Here is a 24,407-nt window from a genome sequence, read left to right as displayed (position 1 = left end):
ATAATTTGGGAAAGTCAAACCCTTTGTTTTTCTTCCTCAGAAGAACACATTTCAATTTCTCAATTCCAAATGAAATGTCAATGTAGGATTTGTTTGAATTTCCTTATCTGTTATGCAAAGAAAAGAACCCCTGAAATGAAAGCTTGGGTAACTCTGATCCAGGTGGGGATAAGCTGGGGAAATGATTTGGAAGGATAGTGAGATGGTAGTCAGGCAGGCTCTCTGTGTGAAAGGCAGAGCATAGCAGGACTTTGGTCTGGTCTGACTTTCGTAAGTTATCCGGCCATGAACTCCTCACATGATTGACCTCTGCACTGTTAAATACATGCCTTGACCTTACAAGCATACCATATCCATTCAACCTACGTCCTTGCTTCTAAAATCCAAACCTTTCTCATTACAAGAGCTGCAGGAGCTCTGAAACAGTAAAAGGAGTACTTTCAACAATGCAGGGACAAAGGGTGCTGTTGGATGAGAGGCAGGCATGTATTAAAATTATCTCTGGCAGTGGAGTTACAGCACCCAATGTCTGGCCTGAAGCTGATCTCTTTTCTTTCCTCCCTTCCCAGGACCCCTCTTGTTCCCCAAGATGAGTGAGGAGTTCCTACTTTTCTCAGGTGGGTTGAAGGATGGGCTGAGGCACTTGAGAAATTCATTGAAGCTGAGCTTCCAGTCAGCATTTTCATCTGACAGTTCGATGAGGGCATCTACGCAGAGTCCCCTGAAAGGAAACACAGAGGCTTGTTCAGCACAGGGCTGTGCTAGGCCAGTCCCTGCTCTGCTGTCTTCAGAGTGCAGGTGAGTAAAACCAGTGATAACTAGGGAGACTCCAAGATGTCTGGCAGAGGTGGCTTCTCTAAGGAACCTCATGGGATACAGAGAAAAGAAAAACAAAATACTCTCTGTCTGGCAACAGGCTGGGCAGTGGGGCGATATTCACAACATCAGGAATGGGACATCCACATTTGTTGACATCTACATGCTGACAGAGATGCAAGGTAGAGATGCAAGCACAGCATAACCACAAGCAGCCTTTTTTCACACAGTGGCAGACAAAGAAAGAGGGAAACCTCTCAAATTATGGACTGTGTATAAATGGTGTTTTCCCACCATCTTCCTTGCACTGGATCTATTAGGAAAAAGGTGAGGGGAGTCCCCAGGCAAGCTAATTTATTAGGAAATAGAAGATAACAAACCTTCTGTTACCCAACTCCTCTCTGGCTGCACAAGTGCTAGATTTAAGGCAAAAGAGGGTTGGAATACGTGCCTAACATGAAAAGTAGAGATAGGACTGCTCCTTTTGTGGTGTTCACACCTATTTAAGTAAGAAGCCACTTCATACACAGTTAACTCTGACACTGCAAGCCCTAACTGATACCTGCCATGAGTGAATTTCCATGTTCCAGTCTACCACATCTGCCCCCATGGCCCTCCCTCTGGCATCATGTCCAGTGCCCACCTGAGCAACTTGTTTGTCTCCTGGTCCATGTAGGTGGTGATGTTGATGGCAGTCTCATTCTGCTCCACAAATTTCAGGAATTCAGTGGAGTCCAAGCGAGAATCACCATCATCAAAGCTCTGTAGGGGAAGATGGGAAGATGTGAGAGGCTCTCATTTATCAGTTCAAAGCACGCCTTCCTTCTTCTTCTTCCATATGTACATAGCATTTTGAAACTTTAGTAAGACAAGTTCCATTATCCCTGTTTTTCTCAAAGAAAGAGGCTCAGAGAAAAGCAGCAACATATCCACATTAGCCTCAGAGTGAGAGAGATATGATCCTAGCCTTGTTCTCACAGATAAGCTACACTGACTCTCATTCACCTCCTGCTGCTTGATTTATGGCTCTAACCCTATTTCTTCTCTTTGTTTCAGCCAGCTCTTAGCTTTCTTATATACCTCCTGCCTTAAAGCAGACCAGCTGCATTCAAAGAGGTGTCAGCTTTCCAATATGTGTAAATCCAAAGCTGTGCCTGGACTCTGAGAGTGGCAAAAGGGAAAAATCACAGGAAGTAATTTTCTGCTGATACCAGGGAAAAATTTTAATGCAATAGCACAACACCTCACCATCAACTTCGACTCCTGGCACTGAAGAGCAGCGTTTTTAGCCCCAAAATCCTGGCTGTACTCCCAAAGAAGTAATTGCATTTTGCTTTCCTGTTTGGAGCTGTGACACCGCAGTGCTGGGCACTCAGCAGGAACTGCTGTGCCCCCTCAGAGACAGCTGCATTGCTGTGAGTGGAAAATTAATCCTGCACACAGACTGCTGCCACCTAATTTTTGCTGTGTGATTGGGGCAGGTCGCTGTGGCTCCTCGTGTAGTGTTCTCAGGAATGCTGGAATAGACACTGCCAGTTGTTACCTCTATGTGTTTCAGGAGAAACATCTAGGGCTAGGGAAATTATCCTGCACAACTGTTCCACATGTCAACTCCCACTAGACTTTGAAGCCTCTTGTCCTGCATTTTTTTGTGAAAATGACTACAGTTCTCTTAATGGCCCAGTCTGTTAAGTGAGTTGCCTTTCAAAGCTATGGTCTATATTAAGGCACTCCCACAGAGATCCTCCAAAATGGAGCAGCTTCCCACTACCGGCCTTGTTCCTCTTTGAAATAATGTCCTTCAATGTCATGGCCTGCCTGAAGAACAGTGCACATCTCAGTGAGCCCCACAAGTCAGGCCTCCAGGAGGGAAATAGCTTAAAGCCACATCTACAAACCTCCCCATCCAGAAGAAAAGGGAAAAGCTTCATTTCGACTATGCCTCCAGTGTTTCCTACATACAGGACAGGAATCAGGCCATTTGCAGGAATGCAGGGCATGAAGAGCACCGCATCTTGGCATGACAAAATGCCTCCAGTGACAACAGACACTTGTTGCTGACACAAGTCTCTGTGTGTTAGAAGCCATTTAGTTTGCTTTGCTTTGATTTATCCCGAGTTGTTTCAAACTCTGGATTCTGCTTAAAAAATGTTCCAAAGCCTTAAGAATAAGGTATTTTAAAAGGTGGATTACCACCTGACAGAGAATCACAGAATCATTAAGGCTGGAAAAGACCTCCAGGATCAGAGTACAACCTCTGATCGACCACCATCTTATCAACTAAACTACAGCACCAAGTGTCACATCTAGTTGTTTCTTGAACCCTTCCAAGCATGGTGACTCCACCACCTCCCTTGGCAGCCACTCCTTCCCCAGCCTGTAGCACTGCCTGGGATTGTTGTGACCCAAATGCAGGACCTGGCACTTGCCCTTACTGAACCTCATACTGTTGACCTTTGCCATGGAAATTCTCCCTTTGGTACAAGCAGAGGTACTTCTTTGCCTTAAGAACTCTCACCCAGTAGCTGGAATCAGTGCTCCAGAAAAAATGGGACAGTAAAGAGAACATGAAGCTGCCTGCACCTCAGCTGCAGCCTCAGGACATCACCAGTACACTGACAGGCATGGGGACAGCAGGTGTGAATGGCTTGTGCTGTGACAGTCAAACAAGCCTGTGGCTGGCTCATGCATTTCACCAAAGCCCATGACCTGGGGAGACCCTGCAAAAGTGGCTGGGGACAGCACATTTGCAGGGAGAGGGACTGACACAGGACACTGCCACTTTTGGGTGCTGGAAGGCACTGACAGGAGTGCCCAGGGCAGTGGATTTTCAGACAGAGCAGCATTAAAGGCTGCAAATGTGAGGATGCTCTGTGGAGAGAGGGGACCAGCTCCTCTGTCTCACCAGGGGATGCCATTGCCATGGCAAATTTGCTTGCAGTGCTAACTCCTGTCAGGCACCATTAATCTCTTGCTGTCAACAGCTCATGATTTAAATGCTCTCCCCTCTTCCCCACCTGCTCCTCCAGCTCTATCCTGAATGCTTTGAAGTCTCTGTCAGGAGGCAGGCATGAGGGGGAGGAACACAGCAGTGCATGTGGCAGGAGCATGGGAGAAGCTTGGGATCTGTTGTTTACAGAAGGTGGTGTGGATGGGCTGAGTGACAGACTGGAACAGGATTATTGCAAGGCCCAAGACTCAAGGGGCTCCTTTCACTCTGCAGAGTACTAGGGAACTGCCAGCTCTCAGCCACAACTGGGACATATTCCTTGAAGCCCCCAAGTGTCCCCTATACCCATCTCAGCATGGTCTTGGGACTATCTGAAACAAAAGACCCTGCCACAGCTTCCTGCATTTCCAGCACTTTCACCTTTTTTCCTCTGGCTTTCACCCCTGAGATTAGTTCTCTACTCTGCTACAGGTACATGTGGCTTGCCCTCCTCCTTTTCCCCAGAGCGGGTCAGACATCAGGAGCCAGAGATGCTCCACATCTGATTGTCACAAGCTGTGTCAGTGGCTCAGTCAGTGGCTGCTGCAGGCAGCCCATAACACATCAGGCTGTAGGACTTAGCAGATCCCTCCGGTCCCCAGTTCCACAGGCATGTCACACACTGGAGCCTCTCAGCTGGGGGCACAGCAGCTGTTATGCAGTGACAAGGCAAGAAATGTTGTCTGGGCTCTGAGGCAGCTGCTGGTCTACTTGCCTTGAAATATTTGTCCAGGACTTCACTGTAGTTACTGCCCTTGGAGAACCACCCATCTGGGATAATCTCAGCTTCCAGCCACTGGATGACCCGGCGACGAAGCTCGTCCCTGTCCGACTGGTAGCAGACAACTGTAATGGGAGACGGTGCAGTAGAAGGAAAAACAAGAGTGAGAGAAATCAAGCTGGCAGGGAGATCACAGAGAGAGGACTGGAGATAAAAGCCAGCCAGCCAGCCATCCTGATGGCAGCTTGCAGCCCCACCGTCCGGTCCTTGGAGCTACATCACTGCCAGATCCATGCAGATGTGTCATGTGCTGAATAGTGGATGGGCTGTTGGTGACACCATGTGGCAAGACTGGAAAACAACACTCCTGCCAAAGCTTTTCCTTCCCATTCCTGAAGCTTGTGGAAGAACAAACCGGAGCTGACTCATCTTGGTGTGAGGAGTCCCAGACTGAGGCAGAAAGGTAACTGACAATGTCCCCAGGCTTCCCAACACTGCGTAGAATTGTCATTCAGCTGTCAACCCTAAAATACCAAAACTTCTATCTTCTGCAAGGGTGAAGACCAGACTAAGCAAGGCTTTCTACCACTCTGTCTCCAGAATTTTAAGGCCTACTCTCTCAGGAAATACTGTTCCTTCAAAGCCCTGATCAGTCCACTCTGACGAAACAAGAGGGGGTCAAGTTGGGCTTGTTCACTCACAGCGCTTGCCAGTGTCACAGGTTTCCCCAGGGTGGTTATCACTTCATGTGAAGTACAAACTGTGCATTTAGAAACAAAACTGAAAGCCTAGCTGTGAATTGTCACACCTGCCCAGTGGTAAGTGAAGCCAGAAAAGGAATCAGTGTGCATTCATGTCACTTACACACACTAAGGATCTTCTGAATCCAGTGACTACTATCACAACCAGATGGAGAGATGAAAAAACCCAGCTCTGTAGGGACTCTGCATGTTTAATTTTGTACTTCTTTAGAACTGCTTTAGGGTGGTGGCCGTGCTCTGACATGGTCCTTCCTCTTTAGTTTGTATGAGGTTTTGCTCTCATCTGTCCTAGGAAGCTGAAGTTGATGATTATACAGCTCCAGTACTTAGAGGTCATGAATGGGAAAAGGCTCTCCTGAGCCATGACAAGCCATGGCTCTAAAATCCAGTGTTAAATACACATGGCAATACATAAGGGGAAAAAACAAGCACAGGGAATCAAAGAGACTTATAATTTAGGTGATCATAGAATCGTTTAGGTCAGAAGAGACTCTCAAGATCATCTTGTTGGCTGATGGTAGAGGCAGTTCAGCTGTACCTCCGGACGCTGCCTCTGCACCTATTGGTTCATCACTCCTAAAGCAAAGTTTCCTTTTAAAATGAGTGCTCCTGGAACTGGGGACAACAGCTCCACAGTTATGATCTTAGATCCCCAATGAAGGAGGTAAAAGAGTGCTCCATCCCGCAGTCTGGGTGATGAGCACAGATTGAGTCCCTGGGGGCAAAATGGGTTTCATTGCACCTTGTCTATGCTGAGTCCCTGAGATATTCCAGCACAGTGAAAAGCCCAGGAGATGTATGTGCTCTGAAAGGTTACCCAAGAGTAAAGAGTTGGGCAATCACATTTCAGCTCATTTATCAACTCAAACTCTTTAACAGCCCATGCAGGATATGACTTACACAGAGCTCTGCACTCCCCCAGCATACCCTCCTGCCCATCTCCCAGAGAACACAAATTCATACAGAGACCTCAGCCAAACAGGAGACAGCTTCTTACCTGGACTTGCAGCTGGATTCTCAGACTTCTTCTCTGTTAATGGAAAGACAGAAGAGGACATTTCTGAATCAATGTGATACAAATCTCTTCCCACCATGGGTAATAGCAAAGAAACCTGGGAGTTTTTGGATGTATGAGGGCCACATACATGATAGAGGGCCTGGAATCCCCTTGACCCCCTAGGAGATACTGAGGACAGTTTAGGCTGAAGAACTGAAGACTCAAGGACAATCTCATCAATGTTTATAAATCTGATGGAAGGAAATGAGGAAGACAGCACCAGACTTTCATCCATGGTATCCAGTGACAGGACAAGAGACAGTGGGCACACATTTAAACACACAAAACTCTGAACACAAGAAAACCATGCAGCTGTGTGTATGTGTGAGAGAGAGTTAAACACCCCCACTTACGAGGCAAAATCCTTGCTCCAAAAATTACTGAGGTTCCTTTTGAACATGGATGATAGTATTGGTTTTATGAGTTTATCCTCAGAGCATAACTTTTCCTAAGCAGTTAAACTGAGACACTTACCTGGCTGAATCCAAAAGCTTAGAGTGAGGCAGCAGAAGCAAAAATTTGCCCTGCTCTCCTGAGTGCCACACTCCCAGAAGCTTAGGGAGTCAATAGCTCTGAGGTTGCCCCATAGTCAAGGTGTCAGGGCTTTGAGTGCACTAATAAAGGCCTTAACAACCCTGCTAGCCTCACCTAGAGCCTCCATCCATGCTCTCTAACCGTGAGCCATGAGGCTTCATTTCATATCTGATGCCTCAATTCCTAATCCTTGCCTGTGGTTATTATGTTGTAGGCAAGCCTGTCTCCAGCTCTTTGCAACCACTCTTCCATAGACTGTATTCCCACCTTGATCTCTGCTACAGACTGCATCACTGTGAGCTCATCTGGCTGTTGTCTGATTCTGGTTACCTGAATCACCAGCCCTCATTCATTACTTGATTTCAGGCTTACTTCATCACTGCCAGCTAGCCTGGTCATTTGGACTCGTGCTTGAATCTAGTTACTGTTCAGAGGCTTGCCTTGTTTACCCCGCTCAGCAACTGTGGGACAAGGTCTTGGCTGGTGAGGCCTCTGCCTTGCCTTGTTATCATGCTTCCCTTCCAACTCTTTGTCCTTGACTGTGCAGCCAGCCCTCCTTGCCAGGGTTACCTTTGCAGTGGCCATCGTAATCCACCTGGATCTTGGAGCCGGTGAGGCAGGCGTCACGGTGCAGCTCACAGTGGTTCAGGTACGTCTTGCCATTGCTCCCGCACACAGGCCTCTTGTGAGGTTTGCATTTCTGTGGGAGAGCCAGAGAACACAGCATTTCACCTGCCTTCTTGGGACAGCTAGAGGGAGGCAGGTGAGTCCAGCCATCAGCCCAGCTCAAGAGAAGTCCTTGGCATAGTCCCCTTGGCCCTGTGTTTGGAACAGGCTAACTCAGCCATCATCACCCCAGAAAAACTCACACAGGGAAGTCTGTGGGTGTGAGTTCAAAGGCCTCACTTCATCCCAGTTTCCATGACCACCAGCATGTCAGGAGTCTTTCTGAAAGCAGACTCCTGCAGAGAAATCAGTGCTCAGCATAAATATGGAGCATCATCCTGCAATTGCTGCTCCATGTGCCACGGCCATGCCTGCCCAGAGGTATTTCTGTGCCTCTGCTTTATGCACCTGCGCTTGCTTGGCCCTATTGCATCTCTCTGCAGACTGCTTCATCCTTCTGCATCCAAATGGCAGAATAAGCCATCAGCCATGAATAAACAGCACAGCCTACAGCAAAGACAGAGCTTACCAGTACCACTGTTTAGGCTATGAACTTCTTTCTTCTGCCCCTTTTGGTCTGGCCAAGCCTATCCAGAGTGACAGACTCTTTTCCTATTAACGGGGCATTTCACTCTCCAGTGCTCAGGCTGGTCATGCCAGAGCTGCAAGCTCTGAGGGAACGGGGAACAAAGAGCCACATGGCCATTCCCAGGAGCCAGGCAGAAATGTTTTGAAGGCATGGGGCAGAGTGGAGTAAGGAGACACAGTGTCTCTACAGCTGGGAAAAACTCTTCTAATAATCTCTGACTCCCTGCTGGATAAAGCAATTCATCCTTACAGCACTCTACCACAATTATTTCCATTTTAGAAAAGCTCATTTTTAGTAGGGTGCTTGTAACCTCCTCAAACAAGACGCTAGTGAGGGCAGGCTGCCTTGGAGCTCACAGACCGCTCCCTAGAGTGCCCTTCAAAGCCAGCTGCATATCCACACCTCAGTGGACTTTCCCAACAAAAGACCTCCAGTCAAGTCTCCTGTGCATGTAAAGACTCTAGGCAGCCCTGCAAGCAGCACAGCTGTGAGTCCCAGACTCTGTTGACTCTTCGGGGCTCTTCCCCCACACAACACTGGAAACAGTCCTGCTGTTGAAGAGCCACTGTAAATCTGCAGCTGCTTCAAAACAGCCATAGCCTTATTCCATCACGGAATCCTTCCAGTGACAGAAGCCCATCAGGGGGTGATGGTGGTGACACCTGTCCCAGACACAGAACCTGTGCTGCTCCCGTACCTCAATGCAGAGGCAGGTTGGCTCTCCCTTCTCTGTCACTGCACACTCACGCCCAGCTCCACAGAAAACATTGGCACAGATCTTAGATTTGCTCCTTGGCTCTTCCTGCAAGATACAAAGTCAGAGACACAAAATACATCATTATGAGTAACAACATGGTTTAAAGAAAAAATAACACATTTAACTGGTATCAGGACCAAAAGGTACCACAGTGTAAAGGTGGGGATGACAGAACGAGAGAGACATGACTTCAATAGATGGGCAGCTCAGACAATAAGAAGGAACAGACACAAGAATAAGGGCTACAGTCCCAAGAATAGAGGGTTTCCTTCAGGTCATTCCTGGAAAATCACCTGGGAGAATTGGAGCAAACATGAGTAAGAGAAAATCTAGCAAGAATGGCAAAAATAATTTGCTTATGTCAAGGACTGCTGTCTTTAAAATTTCTTTTCATGGAGGGTTGAGAGCAGAAATGTCTTTGCTTGAGACATTTAGGAAGAAGGAGAACATATCCCTAGAGAAAGGTACAATACAAACAGGCAGAAGAAATTGCCATCAGGCACCAGATAATGTCCTTGTCACAAAAAAGTCACAAAACTACATGACCAATTATCTTGCTTTCACTGGTCAAGATTAAACACTTTAAAAGAAGAACACTGTCATGGATGAGATAATTATCCAGTAATCCTCCCATAATGAAAATTCCTTCCTGGTTTCTGATAGAGTGCAGTTGACTTTTGCCCTGCAGCACAATTTATATGCTTTACAGTTTTCTCTTAGCCAAAGTCATCACAAGTATTGTTGTTCACATAACTGTCAAATTTTTTTTTTTTTTTCTTGGAGTCCCACAGCATTCCTAAACTGATGACACCTAGCATGGAATATTTCCATAGTTTAATCATGTTTTTGATACAACTACCACTTATTTTTATCCATTTAATGCCTTTTTTAATAGACTTTTAACAGAGAAGTTAGTTCCAGGGGTTCAGACTTTGAAAAGTCTGGCTTAATTCCCTGCTTTGTCATTAATTTCCTTTGTGATTCTCATTTCATCTAACATTTTCCACCTGTATGTTGAGTATCTGATTTATGCCAGCCAACTGGCTTCTGCAACAGTTTTGCATCAGAAAGAAGATTGAGGAATGGAAAATAATCACTGAGATCAGTGTGAGATCAGTCACATCTGCTGTGTTTCTTCCTCCTAATACAGAAATGTTCTTTCACCTTCTCATCCGAGTATTCTTATTCCTATACTCTGCTCATTTGTGGCATCTTTGTACCTCCATCATATGCTTTTGAAAAGAGGTGATGAAAAAGGAACAGAATTTGTCAGAAGAGCAGGCATTATTGACAAATGCTGAACACATTTTTCCTCCTGTTTCTTCTTTATCCTAATTTTTGTTTGTTTTGCTTTTAAACCACAATTTCACAGAGAATTGCTGTCTTTACTGAACAGCCCACAGAGACAGCCAGATCATTTTCTGAATAACCTTGTCCTGGTCTTCAGAATAGTTTGTTTGCTGGCCCGCTGCACAATTCATCAAACCTGAGAAGGTATTTTCAAAGCACTGCAGGAATCCCCCACGTTCACATAGTGACAAACATCTTTCATACTCTCTGCAGGTGTTTCTATTTTGCTGCTTATTCTGTCAAATACAGTATTTGGACATGCTTAGCTGAGAAATGTATCCCATGTCCCAGGCCTGTTCTCCCCATAAAGACAGCCCCCCTCCTTCTTCCTTTTCATCTCCTTTCACATATTGTTTCTGAGCTACAAGGGACACGCACTCCCTTCTGCTGCATCCACCTCTTTCTAAGTCACTTTCCAGTGGAAGGCTGGGGTAAATGACCTGGGCACTTCTGGGGTGGGATGGAACAATGGGAGTACTTCACTGCACAAAGCAACCTCAGGCAACTCAGGGCAGGGAAGGAAGAAAAGTTCATTTTGCAAAATGCACAAAGGAAAACCCAAATTGTCCACGATTGGAGTCTGACTTTGGGGCACTCATACAGCTAAAATGCACTGTAGCTACCAAAGTGCTGATCCATGGTAGGGGGTATGAACAACTCGTCAATCCCTTCAAGCAGTCAAAGACAGAAAAAACCAGATGGGCACAGCTTTGTACGGCCACCCAGCGAGGTCTGTAATCCAGGTGCCTGGCAATAGATGGCAGCACTCTGCCTCTCCCATGGACAGGCAGGACTGCCAGCAGCCACCTCCTGTCCAAGCCGACCAATGCCAAACCTGGCTTTTGACTCCTGGCTAGGACTTCAAGCACTGCTACAATGCAGCCGGCCTCAACGAGCATCCACAGTGCCCAAGGTCAGCTTGCAGGACTCCTCTCCCCACTCACTTGGAAACCCAGTCTCCAATGTGGCCATCCACAGCTCCCTCCCTGGTAGTGCTAAAGCCCAGGAACCATCCCTCTTCCATTGGAACCTGGATTGGGGATGCTGGCAGGGTGACACTGCCAGAGCAGCTTCTGAAGACACCCTGCCACCTGCCAGGCTAGAAGACCACATTACTCTGATTTTTCTTATTAATCAAAGCAATACAATTTAGTGGTTGCTTCTTCTTATTGCCTTAAGTTGCCATAGGCTGGCAGAGGGTTGGAGCTGATTGCCACATTCCAACATGGCTTTCTCTACCTCAGGATTCAGCCAGAGGAAGAAAGGAAGCAAGCTGCTCTGCCTGCCTGCCCTCTCACTCTGGCACAGGGTTTCTCAAACCCAGCTGTGGCATACCACAGGGTGGGAGCTCTTTCTAGCAGCTCCTGGCTGCCTTCCCAGTAAATGTGGAAGTCTCCTGTGCACGAATGAGAGTGTAACAGGGACAGAGGTGGATGGCTAGATGAGTACAGTGGGGGTCCATGAATGAGGCTCTATAATCTCTCAGTTCTGTGGTGATTTCCCAGAAGCTACCAGCCAGACTGGTTCCTTGTGACAGATACTCTGATCTTACTTTGGACCTTGTCATGTTTGCTCTTTATAAAGCTTCACCTGCTGGAGTCATGTGAGTTAGGATGGCAGCTGCCACTTTAATATTAAATAGCTCATCCTTGCACCTGCCTTGTAAAAGCTTTAAAACGGGAACTGCAAATTTTTAACTTTTTTAATTTTTAATTTTACAAAAAGACTCCACAGTGTTTCAACATCATTGCCCTTAAATGAATGAATATCAGGATTTGGGGGCTGGAATCACAGCTTTTACACTGCTTTGTCCCTGAGAGCTGCCACTGCCTTTTCTGTCATCCTGTGCTTGGGAAGTGTCACCCGTTCCGGTCCACAGCGCGCTCGGGCAGGCGGAAGGGAAAGGGCAGAGAGTTGTTATTAATGGCTGCACCGTGGCATTCCCTGCAAGCCTTGGCAAGGCAGTTCCTCTCTTCTGCCTCGAGTGAGGTGCCCAAGCTCTCTCTGGGCAACACTTTTACATACTCCTCTGCTGCCCAGAGAGCAAGTGGGAAGGTGTAAAAGCAGCGAGGATGAAGCCAGGGCAGGAGCGCCTGTGCCTTTGGAATGTCTGCCACAGTACAGGGGCATGACCTTCCCAGACATTTTCTCTGGCAAAGACCATGGAGAAAGCTGTTCCCAACAACTCAAGGGCCAGAAGTTCAGGGCAGCGTCATGTAGGCATAGCCCAACTTGCCTACTGAATGGGGATGGGAATGCACAATGCTTTTGGAGGGCTGGGAAGTGCAACCCCATGGATGAAGGTTCTTGCATGTTAACAGGCAAACAGTAAACAGAAGACCTGAGCTGACAGTGCAGAGAGTTGCATGCAATGACTCTGCCTCAGCTGTTGCCTCCTGAGAAGGAAGGAGGAAAAAGACATTTCCAAGGCACCCGGAGGCAAGAAAGCCAGAGGCAATGCCAGCGGTGAAGGATCACTATGGCAACCAGCAATGTGGGGCCTCAAGGTGGAGAGCTAAAATTAGAAAATTAGGCAATGGAAAGGGCTGCTTCTCATCTCTGGCAGCATCTGGTGCTGAAGAGTTGGACCCCAACACAGAGTAAGCACAGATGTCCGGAGCATTTCCAAGTCCCTGCCTGCGCCCGGATGTCCAGGACCGAGTGTGACTCGACACACCAACGCAGTGCCACATGCAGGTCTGCATGGGATCCCAAGGTCCTGCAAGGTGTTGTGCCTGCTCTGCACTGATGGGACTGCATGGAAACAATGCAGTGTCTGCAGTGAGATACGAGTGATTGCACACCTGACAGAAAAGAGGTATAACAGCTCTTTGCCTTTGCAAGGGAACTGCCCACTGCATCTCTCCCTTGGCTGCCTCCTCCCCCGGCCCCTGTTGAGCCATGACTGTCTAGGGCCCCTTGGTGGGGATTGGGACTTTTCCAACCAGCCTGTGAAAGTTGAAACCACAAACAATTCAGTGACAAAATACCTTCGTAAGGAAAAACAAGCTTCCACCTGAAGAGAAGAGCTATGCATGCAGCTCCATGTCCACAGTGTCCTGCTGCCCAAAGAAAGCAGCAGGCATTACTGCCATCACACACATTCTGGGAAACAAGCAGAAAGATTGCCCTGCTACCAGGTCGGGAGTTAATGTGCTTCACAACAACCCCTCACACTGCCTTGTTTCTGCATATCTTTCCATACAAAATCTCCTCTTTGCTCTTTTTCTCAGCAGCCCACACTGCACTTGAGAAATACTACCTACCGTCCTGCTCCTATTGATATAAGTAACAACCTTTTCTGCTATCAGCAGCGAGGGCAGGTCTTTTTTTCTTTTGGCATCACTTTCTGGAAATCCATAAAATTACTTGACCCTCACATAATGCTCTGTGCTGTTTGCTGTAAAATCAAGGCTTTGTGGTTTTGCCTTGCGTGATTTGTGAGGAAATCAAAGTGCTCTAAAGCACTGAAAAATCAAAGTGCTGGAGCACTGAAAGCTCCTATGAGAGGCAATCCCATGTATTATACAAACTGGAGTATTATACAGATAAGGCAAAAACTAAAGGCCACCAAAATGATGTCTGGGATTGCAAGACATGCACAGATTCTCAAGTCTCAGGGAAGGCAGCAGCAAAAGCTGGGTGCAGGTTTTCGGGTATCATCAGTACAATTTGCAATAGACTCCCCTCCATGCAGTCAGAGAGAAATAAGCTATGCACCTATGTATTTCTGCCAGTCCTCCCTACATCTTCCCTTCCACATCCTTTTGCCTGTTCCCTGCCACAACTAACATGAGAGTAGGGATATAAGGGATCTCTGAACATGCCAAGGTGCCACCTATAAACTTCATAGCCTGCACATTTTTTAAAACAATTCAACATGCAGCCATGAAATCTAGTGCCTTCTCTAGCTGTTGTCTTGGCAATGTTTGTTTCTGAATGCAGAAAGATGTGGAAACACAGGGCAGTAGGTCAGCGATGCAAAAAGCTGAGATAAGATACGTCTCCTGACTCCCAAACCTCCCTCCCCTCCTGTTGTGGAGCTGAGGGAGAAGCACTACATTGTGCTGCAACTTTCAGAAAGAGAGGGCTGGGCAGCAAAGCAGCTCGGGGGGAGTCAGGAAAATTTAGCAACTCCTGTAGAGTGATGGCACTGAGAAAGCATTTGGCTTGTGCATTTCATCCCATTACCCAAGAGTTTCTCCAGGCAGAACAGCTCTTTCAGCAGCAGTGTCCTCCTGCAGAGCTCCAGGGAGAGCAGATCCCATGTTCCCTGGAGGGCACAAAGGGGCAGCCAGCTTGTCACCTCTGGTCATTTGTGCAGCTGGCTCTGGCAGCACGTTTGTTCCGTTGTTCTGGTTTGCAACTAACAAGCAAAGCACTCGTTCTTCCCTGCAAACCTGACCCAATTCCTGTGGCAGCTCCCTGGATCCACTAACACTCTGGTGTGATGGTGCGGAAATTTGGCAGCAGCATAAACTGAGCAGATTAGTGTGAGACAAGCAGGCACCCCAGACACTGGATTTGCCATAAATAGATAGGTAAGGTGACTGTTACAGCTTTTCTTCCTTTGGCTCAGGTTGGAAGAAAATCCACACAAATTATCTTAAATTCTTACTTGGAAGGCTTGAGTTTCATTTAGCAAAAAATAAGATGGAGATAAGCCCAGCAAGTGGGGATTGAATCATGCAATTCCCAGCTCAGTTTCCCAGTAAAACCAGACATCATCAGGACAATCCCACGACATCATTACTATTGGGATGGTACAGTAGGCTGTGGAATAATACATACTCCACTCTGTAAGGAAACCTGCTGCCAGAGGTTGCTGTATACACTGGTGCAGGGTCATCTCTTGCAGTCTTCTTTTGGTCTGGTGTTATCTGGACTCTAAGTGGCACCCTCTGGAGCTCCTCCCTGCCCTGCTGCAGGAGTTCCCCACTGGTCTCAGGGAGGCACATGGTAGGTGTCCTGCTGCTCACACCAACAAAGGTATTGCTGGGGAGCTGGAAAGGCTCAAAAACAGGCTATCCCCAAGTTACTTAGTTAAAAAAGAAGAGACGTTTGTCAGGCAAAGTCTGGACCAGCCTGGATTCCCCAAAGGACTGTGACCAGCTGCATTTGACAATGCTCCCGAAGCTAAAAATATCCTGTTTGAAGGGTGTTGGTATGGGGTCCATGTTGGATGCAGAGGAGTCTAGTGCCATTTAAACAACAGGATTCCTCCTCCCCCAAATCCTAAAGCTATCCTGCAAGCAGCAGAACTAATGAAGGCCAGTTTCCAACAGTTCTCTCTGCATGGCCTGTCTGTCAGCTAGTTACTGGGCAGCTCATGGACTCCTTCCTCAGGGGAGGTCTTCGCGGGCCCCTCTCATTAAGGCAGTCACCTAGAGTCACAAAACCAGCTGGATCCCATTATCTTGGAGGCCTCCACCGCTTTATCAGCTGTGCCGGAAACAGGCTGATAGATTCAAGACTCGCTGGAGGCCAGAGACAGGCAGGCAGGCACAGACAGCCTGCTGACATAGCTTTGCTTCCTTAGGGAACCAGGCAGTAATTCCTTTGCAGAGCCCCACAGAACACTTCTCTGGCTCAGCCTCTCCTCTTGACAGACTCAGCGTCACTGCTGCTTGCAGTCCTGAGGACAGGTCCTCACTCCAGCCCCCTGCCATGAATCCAGGCCCCCTGCTATTTCCCTGCCACTGACCCTTGTGCTTCCCCTACAGCATTTTCTTTGTGTTGGAGGTCAGACCCCATCTCACTTCTGCCCCCTCAGAGCTCCCATCACTAGGATATTTCAGCCAGTTTCAATTGAGGGCTGTGAACAGCGATCTGGACACAGTGTCAGGAGCTACTGCACTCCCTGTGGGATGCCTACTGTGGAGGAGCATGTGCCCCAGTCCACACACCTACACATCAGCCAACCCCTCTTTCAAATACTTTGCCCATATCTCTTTCTATTCTCAACTGACAGCTAGGACTGGCTCTCTTAAAACATCAGGCCAAGTGCAACCCCTTAAAGGCTTTTGAATGCTTGCAAGATGAATATTTAATGGCAGCTGACTTTCACTAATGGGAAACAAGCCAGACCATACATCTCTGCACATGCTGGGAATCAGGGCGTGTTCCCAGAAAATCTGGACGCTGAGAAAAGAAGGCAATAGAGGAAAGGAACTGCAACTCCCAGAGCTCAGAGGAGGATCCCTCTCTGCAAACCCATACCTCACCCATTTTTGTGAGACCCTCCCTGACTTGCTGGCTGCTCACTCCATGATCCAGGGATCAGATGTGTCCATCATATGAGCACTGAGCAGGAGAGCAGCTGAGGTTCTGACTGACCTCTGTGATAAAGTGGGGCCATCAGGTCAGTGACCTCTACATGAGGCCATGGAAAAACAACATGGCTTGTGAAAACCTGCTTGTAGGAGTTTGTCTGTGACTCTGTCAGGGAGACGAAGATGAAGATGTCTGATGCTTGTACTGCTACTAAAAAAGACTGCCTGGGCAGCACTGCCTTGCAGACATTGGCAGGATCTACCTCCTCACTGATCCCTGTGGAGACATGGCCTGGACTGCTGGCAGGGACAGCAGCCCTCACACGCCAACCATGGCTTTCCCATGTCCCACTGGGAGCAGGCAGAAATTGGTACCTGCACAGAAAGGGAAGCAAGAATTGGGAAGAAGGAGGGTTTTCTCCCCACAACCTGATCAAGAGCAGAAAGGGCATTTGCCAAACAGCTGATGTATTTTACAGCGTGATGCTGCTAAAACAGTTACAGAGCCAGGCACACCTCTCGGGGACTCCGCTGCGCAAGGACTCTGTTTTCTCTTTTAAGCTGGAAGGAATGTCTGTGCTCTGGCCCCCACAACCTCATATTTTCCACCACAAGGCAATGACCGGTGAGGCCCATTAGGGGAACAATGACATGAGAGTCTGGGGAAGAGGAAATCTCTCCTGCAAACAAGTCTGGAAAATGGCTGCTAGAAGGAAGGGAGCTTGCATTTGGCAGCACTCACTCCACTGTTCAGGCAAAAACACTCATATTCACAGCTTTCCAAAGTGTCATGGCCTGAAGCTGCAGTGTCCCTCAGCACTGTTGCCTACACCTATCCCTACAGCATCTCTGGAAGAAGGAGCTTGATTCCCTTCTGCTCCATCATGTGGTGAAATTGCCAGCTTTTCCACAACCACCGGGATCTTTCTTGCTAGTGCTGGCTTCCAGCAAGGCATGGCGGCCGGGGTTCACAGACTGGCTGATTGTGCGTACCAAACCAGCTGAAGAGGCTTCAGATGTAAGCAGGGCAGAATCAGTCCCACAGGAGGAGAGAACATGATGCTCTGCTGCACCATGGTTCTTAGAGGGAGGAATCAAGTTAATCACTTAGTATTTAGATCGAAAAATAACCTTTGTGCACAGGAAAGCATCTCAGTGTACATGAAAGGTCCTAATTGAAGTTAGTCCCACAGAGCCTTAGGGATGAGATTGGTATCATCCTCTCATGTGACAAGACTGGAAGAGGAAGGTCCAAGGGACAAGACTTGTTCAAGAATGACCAGAAGAAAGCAGCTCAGCTCCCTGGTCTAGAGCTAGGAGCACTTCACTGTATGATACACAAGTCAAACTCCTGACTGGGGCATGATTCTTCTTCCCAGATCCTGAGTGCCCTGGGCCAGTGCCATGGCTGAGCTCCTAGGAATTACAATTCTCCATCCTATTTTGTTTAAAACAAAAATTAGGACAAGACCAGCATTGACTCCTGAATTCCAGCAGGAGGGTGATGTTCTGTATGTGGGTAGCACATGGGACAAGTCATAGCACTTAAGAGTGGTCAGAGGAAGCCCTTGACAACAGGAGGATGAGGAGTTCACCCTCAGGGCCTCCCCACCAGAGAAGAGCTGTGCACCACAAACTATTGCTAGCAACTAAACATAAGTGCCACCACCTCTCTCTCTCTCTAAGCACACCCAGGCTCAACTGTAGAAGGGAGGTTTCTGCCAGATGGCATTTCCCCAAAGGTGTATGCTCCTTTCTTCATCTGCCCCATTCTGAGGTGCACTCCCACAGCTGCCTGTCCCCACACCCATTACCCAGTCTGAGGCAGTTTGTGCCATACACAACCTCAAATGTTCCCTTTTCAGCCCCTAAATCTGTGTTAACCCAAAGCTTTCTGTATCATGGCAGTCCCTCTTTTTTCATCCTTCATTCCACTAATTTCCCACACTCTGAAGTTCTGCAGGTTATACTGGTCCTGTCAGTAAGTTTTGTTGCCTCTTTTTTTCTGACCAGGGATGATTTATTTCTGAACGGAATCCAAATCTGGCACATTTCTCAGCCATCACCTGGCTCCAACAGAGAGAAGGAAAGAGTGAGGTAAGCAATGGGAGGAATTTACAACCCTATGGCATATCCACACCCCTTCCAGTAACAGGATACACAGGAGGAATGTAGATTGCAGGAAATGCTGAGGTTTACCAGCAGCCTCCATCTTCTTGTGCAAGAGTCCTCAGTGGTTTTGTTCCCCTCACTGGATGGGAATCCAATTGCAATGGATTTGATGATCCCTCTTCCCAGCTCTGTGCCTTAGTCCTTCTTTACTCGCCTTCTACCACAGCACATTGCAATTAAAGCAATGGAAATCACTGTGTGATTGGGGGGAAACACTGAGTCAGCCTCAGTGTGGGAGAGTGAGAACAGAGCTGGACATAAGCCAGTTCTGCACTTCCCATTTTCTAGCCTTGCTGAAGGATTTGCTCAGGTCCTTGTTAATGCAGAGCAGCTTTGGGTCTGCTCCACCCAATGGCTCTGCTGGAGGCGGCTCTGGAAGAGTTAATCCCCAGGGGACATTGTTCTGTCACAGTAATTTCTCTCCTTTGACACTCCTCTACTACATGCAGTCATGAAATCCCCTTTACACAATGAGAACAGTGAAGAAGGCTCAGAAAATGCCTCATTATTAGGCATTACTTTGTGTAGACAACTTTTCTTGGTCTGTGGTACTGAGGGAGCATCCATCCCCTTCCTGAAATCATAAAGCTGGGAATGGTTATCAGACTAACTGGAACACCTGAAAACAGAAGTAAAGTAAGGCAAACCTGCAAGAGAGGAAAAGTTTGAGTAGGCTGTGGAAGTAACCTGGGGTCTGCTCATTAGTGGTGCATCTGCCAAAAAGGCAAGGCTCCATCCAAGGTTAAACTGTGTCCCTGTAGGCAGAGGGAGCTGAAGGCAAGGTTGCCAAAGCTCTATCATACTGCAGCCTGCAAAATGCAAACCAGGATTTCAGGAGATGACCTGACAACTGGCAGGTGTGTGCACCTACTGATTGGTATTGGAAAAAGGAGAGAGAAAACTGCTGTAAAAAATAAGTGAAAATCCTTCCTGCAACTGGGACATTGGGAAGGCTTCAGAGGTACACAGGGAGAGACGTGCATGTGTTCACTGCTCTCAGAAACATCACATCAGCAACAAGCAAATCCTATTAAACTGCAAGGGCAGTCACCCACACTGAGATCAGGAAGTAGCAATGTTGGGCCATGTGGAACCCAAGGGGAACTGTGACCCGTTATGATCAGCGCATTCTTTTCAACTTCTGCTGCCCCTATTATCCTTCAGAAGGATCCAGTCAAGTCACCAGCACCTGAAACCATCCCCAGGCAGTGCTAACACCATTTCATGCCTATCCTCAAGATATTTCCTTCTGTGGTAGGGAAAGCTCTGTAAGTCTCCCTGACTTGCACTTAATGACTGACCTCTTCACTGAGGCAGCCAAGAAGAAGCTCTGATAAGGCAAGAAGGCCATAAGAAAACTGGCAGCATCACTATGAAATAGGCTATAAAACACAGTCACTATGGAAACTGCCACAGCTGGAAGGACAGAAAAAAACCTTCTGGGAGTTTTCGGCCTTCCCATGGATGCCCCAAGGATGGGTGTCTCTCCAGGCTATCAGCACCACAGCCAACAGTGGCCCCTTTGCCCTTGCACTGCTCCCTGCAGCTTCTGCTGGACCCATTGTCATTCAAGAAGATTGGTCAAACATGGAGGCTTTTTCTTAGGCAAGCTGCTTGTGCTTATACTGGTGTGCCCTCGTGGGTCCCCTGCCTCATTTCTGATTTAACACAGCCTAAACAGAAAGGGAACAAGAGAGAACTATGTTGTGTGGACTATCAGTGAGGAAGTTGGATGGTATTTCCCCAACCCCCCAACCTGTTAGCTTATGATGTGTTGCTTGGAAGATTTACTTATCATGACCACAGTCCCTCTCCCAGCATTGGAGCAGTATAGAAAATGAAGGGGAAAATGAAGCAAATAACCTCTGCTGTGCTCATTAGAAATGGCACATCCCGTACCCACATGTGTAGTCTCGGGGAATCAGACTCAGTCACCACCACTTCTGCCAGAGCAGAGCTTCCCTTATGTCCCCATGACTGACAGTACAGATTTGCCAGTATTTGCAGCCCAAAGGCAATTCTGTGATTAAGAAACAAGAGAAGTGACCATTGATTTCCTATAACTCCTAAATAAGGCAGGGTAACGTTTTTCAGACAGATCTAATTCACTAGAAAATGCAATTTGAGGTAGACCAAAACTATTTGGAAATTTGTGCCTAGTTCAGGGAACAGCTTTGATTCCAAAATGATTTCTAAGATGAAGTGAACTGTTTTCCCTTCCATTTTTTAAAATATATTTCACGAAGTTACGTATGTAAGCTTAAAGGTCAAAGAAAGCAAAATAAAAACAAGTTTTGGTAAGCTTAGCAACTTTGCTTGCCCAGTTATTTTTTTTCCGTGTGAAATAAAACATGAATTTCAACTGACCTAAAATGCAATCTTTGTGTTAACTCTTTGATTCAGTTAGGAAATTAAAAAAAACAAACCAAATAAGTTATTCCAATGGCTTTATTCCTATAACATTGTAATTCGGTGTCTAAAGCAACCTATTATTCTAATTCTTTCATCTCCTTCCATGTGGCTCTTTGTGACTGTGTCTGGAAATAAAGAAGAACTGTTGCAGACATCTCTCTCCCTCTCTCTCTGCAACCATGGAATTTTTTTCCTGTCTGGTTGGGAAGGCTTTGGATACCGACTCCCATGGCTTGACTTTCAAAAACAAACAAACAAAAATAAAGTCACGTCTCCATTTGGTGATTATGAGAACCCAGAGAGATGCTGCTTCAGGGAAAGCATCCCCTCTTCTGAGTCACTCCAGAAAAGCAGTGATTTAATGAGGCAGCTCCCAGTCTGAACTGCACCAGGGCTGCAAATGCCGTTCCTGCTCTGCTCCACTCTCAAACACTCGGTCCTGCTCCATTGCTCCCCATCCTTCAGATGCCCGTGCCTGCCTCCTGAGACACACAACGAGTGCTGCAGCTGTCAGCAGAGGAGGATATCATTGCCCTGCTGGCCCCATCCAAACCCAGCTAGGCAAGCTAATGGGCATCGGGAGGTTTGCATGCAGAAGCTTAAATGGGAGGCTGATATGTGCACTACAGAGATACACAGGCTTGCCTGGAGAAGCAGAGTGCACCCAGGACTCGTGCAGGGACAACACGGCACTGCCTCCAGCCGGGGAGCAGGTGCCTGGGTCTTCCCAGCTCTCCTCCCGTGATGAGTAATTGCAAGAGACACTGCCACCACCTCTACACACACCCAGAGGTGACAACCTGCAGAGACATAAAGGACCTGAGTACATCACTGCAGTCACTTAAACACGGGGCTTTTGAACTCCACTAGCCTATCTTGCCCCAAACCAGCAACAAGTGCCAGCCACATGTGATGAGGACAATCTGAGCACTTGCTCATGTCACCTTTCATCCTGCCCTGGAGACAGTGACAAGGCATCAGAGACTTGCTATGAGCTTCAGTAATGCCCTGGGCTAGAAGGAGAGGGCTCCAAGCCCTGCTAGTGACCCAGAGGCTCTCCATGCCTCCTGCAGCCTGCGTTCCTAGAAGAGGGATCACTGCTTGAATCACCTCCAGCAGCATGAACTATTCTCTAATACTTCCTGAGCCCTTCCCAGGACGTTTTTCTTTTTGCCCTGTGGCCTGGCTGGGCCGCATTTCAGAGATGAAAGGCTGTGAGCGCACACAGATGCCGGCATCCTTACGCATTCCTGGCTCGAAAGCTTTCCTCGAAGCAGCTGCACTGCCAGGGAGCAGCAGCTGCCTCCCAGCCCAGAAGAGAGGGCTGCAAACCCCAGCTTGCCAGGTATGCTGCAAGATCCCAGCACAAACCCCTCTGGCTTTGGGACCAGCTGTGACCCCCTCGGGCCCCCAACTAGCTCAGCAGAAACCAAGACAGCTTTCTTGCTTTCCCTGAGAGTTACAACTGCCTTAAGGAGACACAGTGCAAAATGTAGAGGCCATGATGCTATCAGCACGCAAACTTGCTCAATAAAAACATGTGTTTCTCATTGGTTTTGTCCTCATGGCTCCCAGAGCTCGTCACAGATCAAGCATGTGAAGCACCACTGCCCACAGCTGGGAAATGTGTGCTATAGGGAGGGGACCCAAAGAGCACTTGAGGTCTTGGGCAGAAAAATCAGGATTTGTGCAACACCAAAGTAGTCAGTAGGGCAGGCACCTGGGGGGCTCCAATACAGACATCTGCATGCATCTATCTCCCCTGCCCAGTTCTAGCACAAGCCAAACCAAATTCCCAACCCCAGATGCTCAAGGGAAGCTTTTTCGTAGTCTCAGCATGCAGCTCAGCCCCATCACAATGTTACAGGGGGAGATCCTGCCAGTGGCCTGGCATAATTTCTGCCCAACACACTGTCCCCGCAGTGATTCCCACTTAAATTCAGCATTGGTGCAGGAGCTCAGCCTTGACCCTCCAAAACCAGCAAGAAAAGGTGTCTCCCTGAATGATGGCCTCCTCTGTACTCCTCCAAATATAGCCCTTCACTCTGACAGGGTGAAGCTGGCACAGCTAGGAGATTGGAAGGGAGCTCTCAAGAAACACACCAGCCCGTGGCACCAGCTGCTGGCAGAGATAAGCTCAGAGCCTGGGTGGAAGATGCTGCCCTCTCTCACATAACCAAGATAGAGAATTATAAACACAACCCTATAAAAAAAAAGAATACAACACAAACCCACCAGAACCTATGGAAGAGTAACCACTAAACCAGCTGGATCCAATGTCTTCGGGAGATCTTAATACCCTCATGCTTTGTGCATACAAACCAGAGGCACACCAACAGATGTGGGGCAAAGACCTCTTAGAAAATCCATGGTAGTCCCTTAGCTGGCCACTCAGCACATTCCTTTTTGCTCGGCAGTCCCTGTCACATGGGCTGTTGTGAATGCTCTGAAAAGCCATGTCCTTGCAGTTGTTGTGTATCATATAGTATGAGGCAAGTGCTTCCCTATTTCCCTCCCCTGTCATGTCTCAGAGGTGGCTGAATTAATTGCATGGGCTTTTTCTGTAAGTGTATAAACTGCACCACTGCCATATGCACACAAGACAATTTATCACCAGAGTAAAGAAGTGGCTCTTTTTGTGTGTCCTCTTTACACAGGTCCTTTCTCCTAATATTTCCCCAAGACAATTATTTTTTTCATACCACCCAAGCAGTCAAATGTGTGAATGGCCCCATTATCATACCACCTTACCAAAGTCACAAGGCAAGAAAAGGTGACTTTGTGCTGCCTAACTGATCACTAAAACAACTCATAACTGCTGTAGGAGCTGTGGATGGCAGAGCTCTGTCCCTGCATCCCACTGCTGCTGAACCTCTCGTCCCCTGGCACTGTCCTTTCCACCTCAGTCTTGCCCTGTACAAGGGAACCCCAGGCAGAAACAGCAAAAGCACCATTCCAGAGGAGAAATGTGTTTTTTCCTTCACACCACCACTGCAATGTGGGGTTTTCAACAAGGATGCTCCTGGTAATAAACTCAATCACCTGGAGTGTCTCTCTGCTACACAACCATTTCTGCTGTCCACAGGCTGTTTAATTTCTCTCTGGAGTGCCAGAGCTTCTGTTCATTAGTACTGAACTTTCTCCAGTTGCCAGCAGCTCTCATTGCTCTGTGTTGTCAAACTGTAGACTGCTTCCTGTCCTTTGTCATCCCCTCTCATGATTGATTTTCACTCCTGTAACTTTGTCCTTGTGGAAACTTCATTTCCTCAAGGTGTTTGGGCAGTCACACAGTCTTTGATATCTTTCTGATG

General features: G+C 47.7%; 1 protein-coding gene and 1 long non-coding RNA gene across 2 annotated transcripts in view; one reads left to right on the top strand and one right to left on the bottom strand.

The window, feature by feature from the left end:
• Window positions 1-24,407, bottom strand: part of FSTL1 (follistatin like 1) — a 52,081-nt gene that overhangs the window by 5,557 nt on the left and 22,117 nt on the right. The window contains exons 3-8 of the mRNA XM_058853064.1: window positions 8,831-8,935; window positions 7,449-7,578; window positions 6,285-6,317; window positions 4,521-4,651; window positions 1,460-1,578; window positions 609-721 (exon numbers count right to left, since the gene is read on the bottom strand). Of these exons, the coding sequence (XP_058709047.1) occupies window positions 609-721; window positions 1,460-1,578; window positions 4,521-4,651; window positions 6,285-6,317; window positions 7,449-7,578; window positions 8,831-8,935 (631 nt within the window). The remainder of the gene's footprint in view (window positions 1-608; window positions 722-1,459; window positions 1,579-4,520; window positions 4,652-6,284; window positions 6,318-7,448; window positions 7,579-8,830; window positions 8,936-24,407) is intronic.
• On the top strand, window positions 665-22,640 carry LOC131586191 (uncharacterized). The gene is made up of 3 exons (XR_009279110.1): window positions 665-798; window positions 18,526-18,609; window positions 21,234-22,640. It is a non-coding gene; the product is annotated as an uncharacterized LOC131586191 (long non-coding RNA).

This window comes from Poecile atricapillus, chromosome 1 (assembly GCF_030490865.1).
Source record: "Poecile atricapillus isolate bPoeAtr1 chromosome 1, bPoeAtr1.hap1, whole genome shotgun sequence".
Classification (NCBI taxonomy): Eukaryota; Metazoa; Chordata; class Aves; order Passeriformes; family Paridae; genus Poecile; species Poecile atricapillus.
Note: the sequence above shows the minus strand (reverse complement) of the source record. Positions and strands in the feature narration are given on the sequence as shown.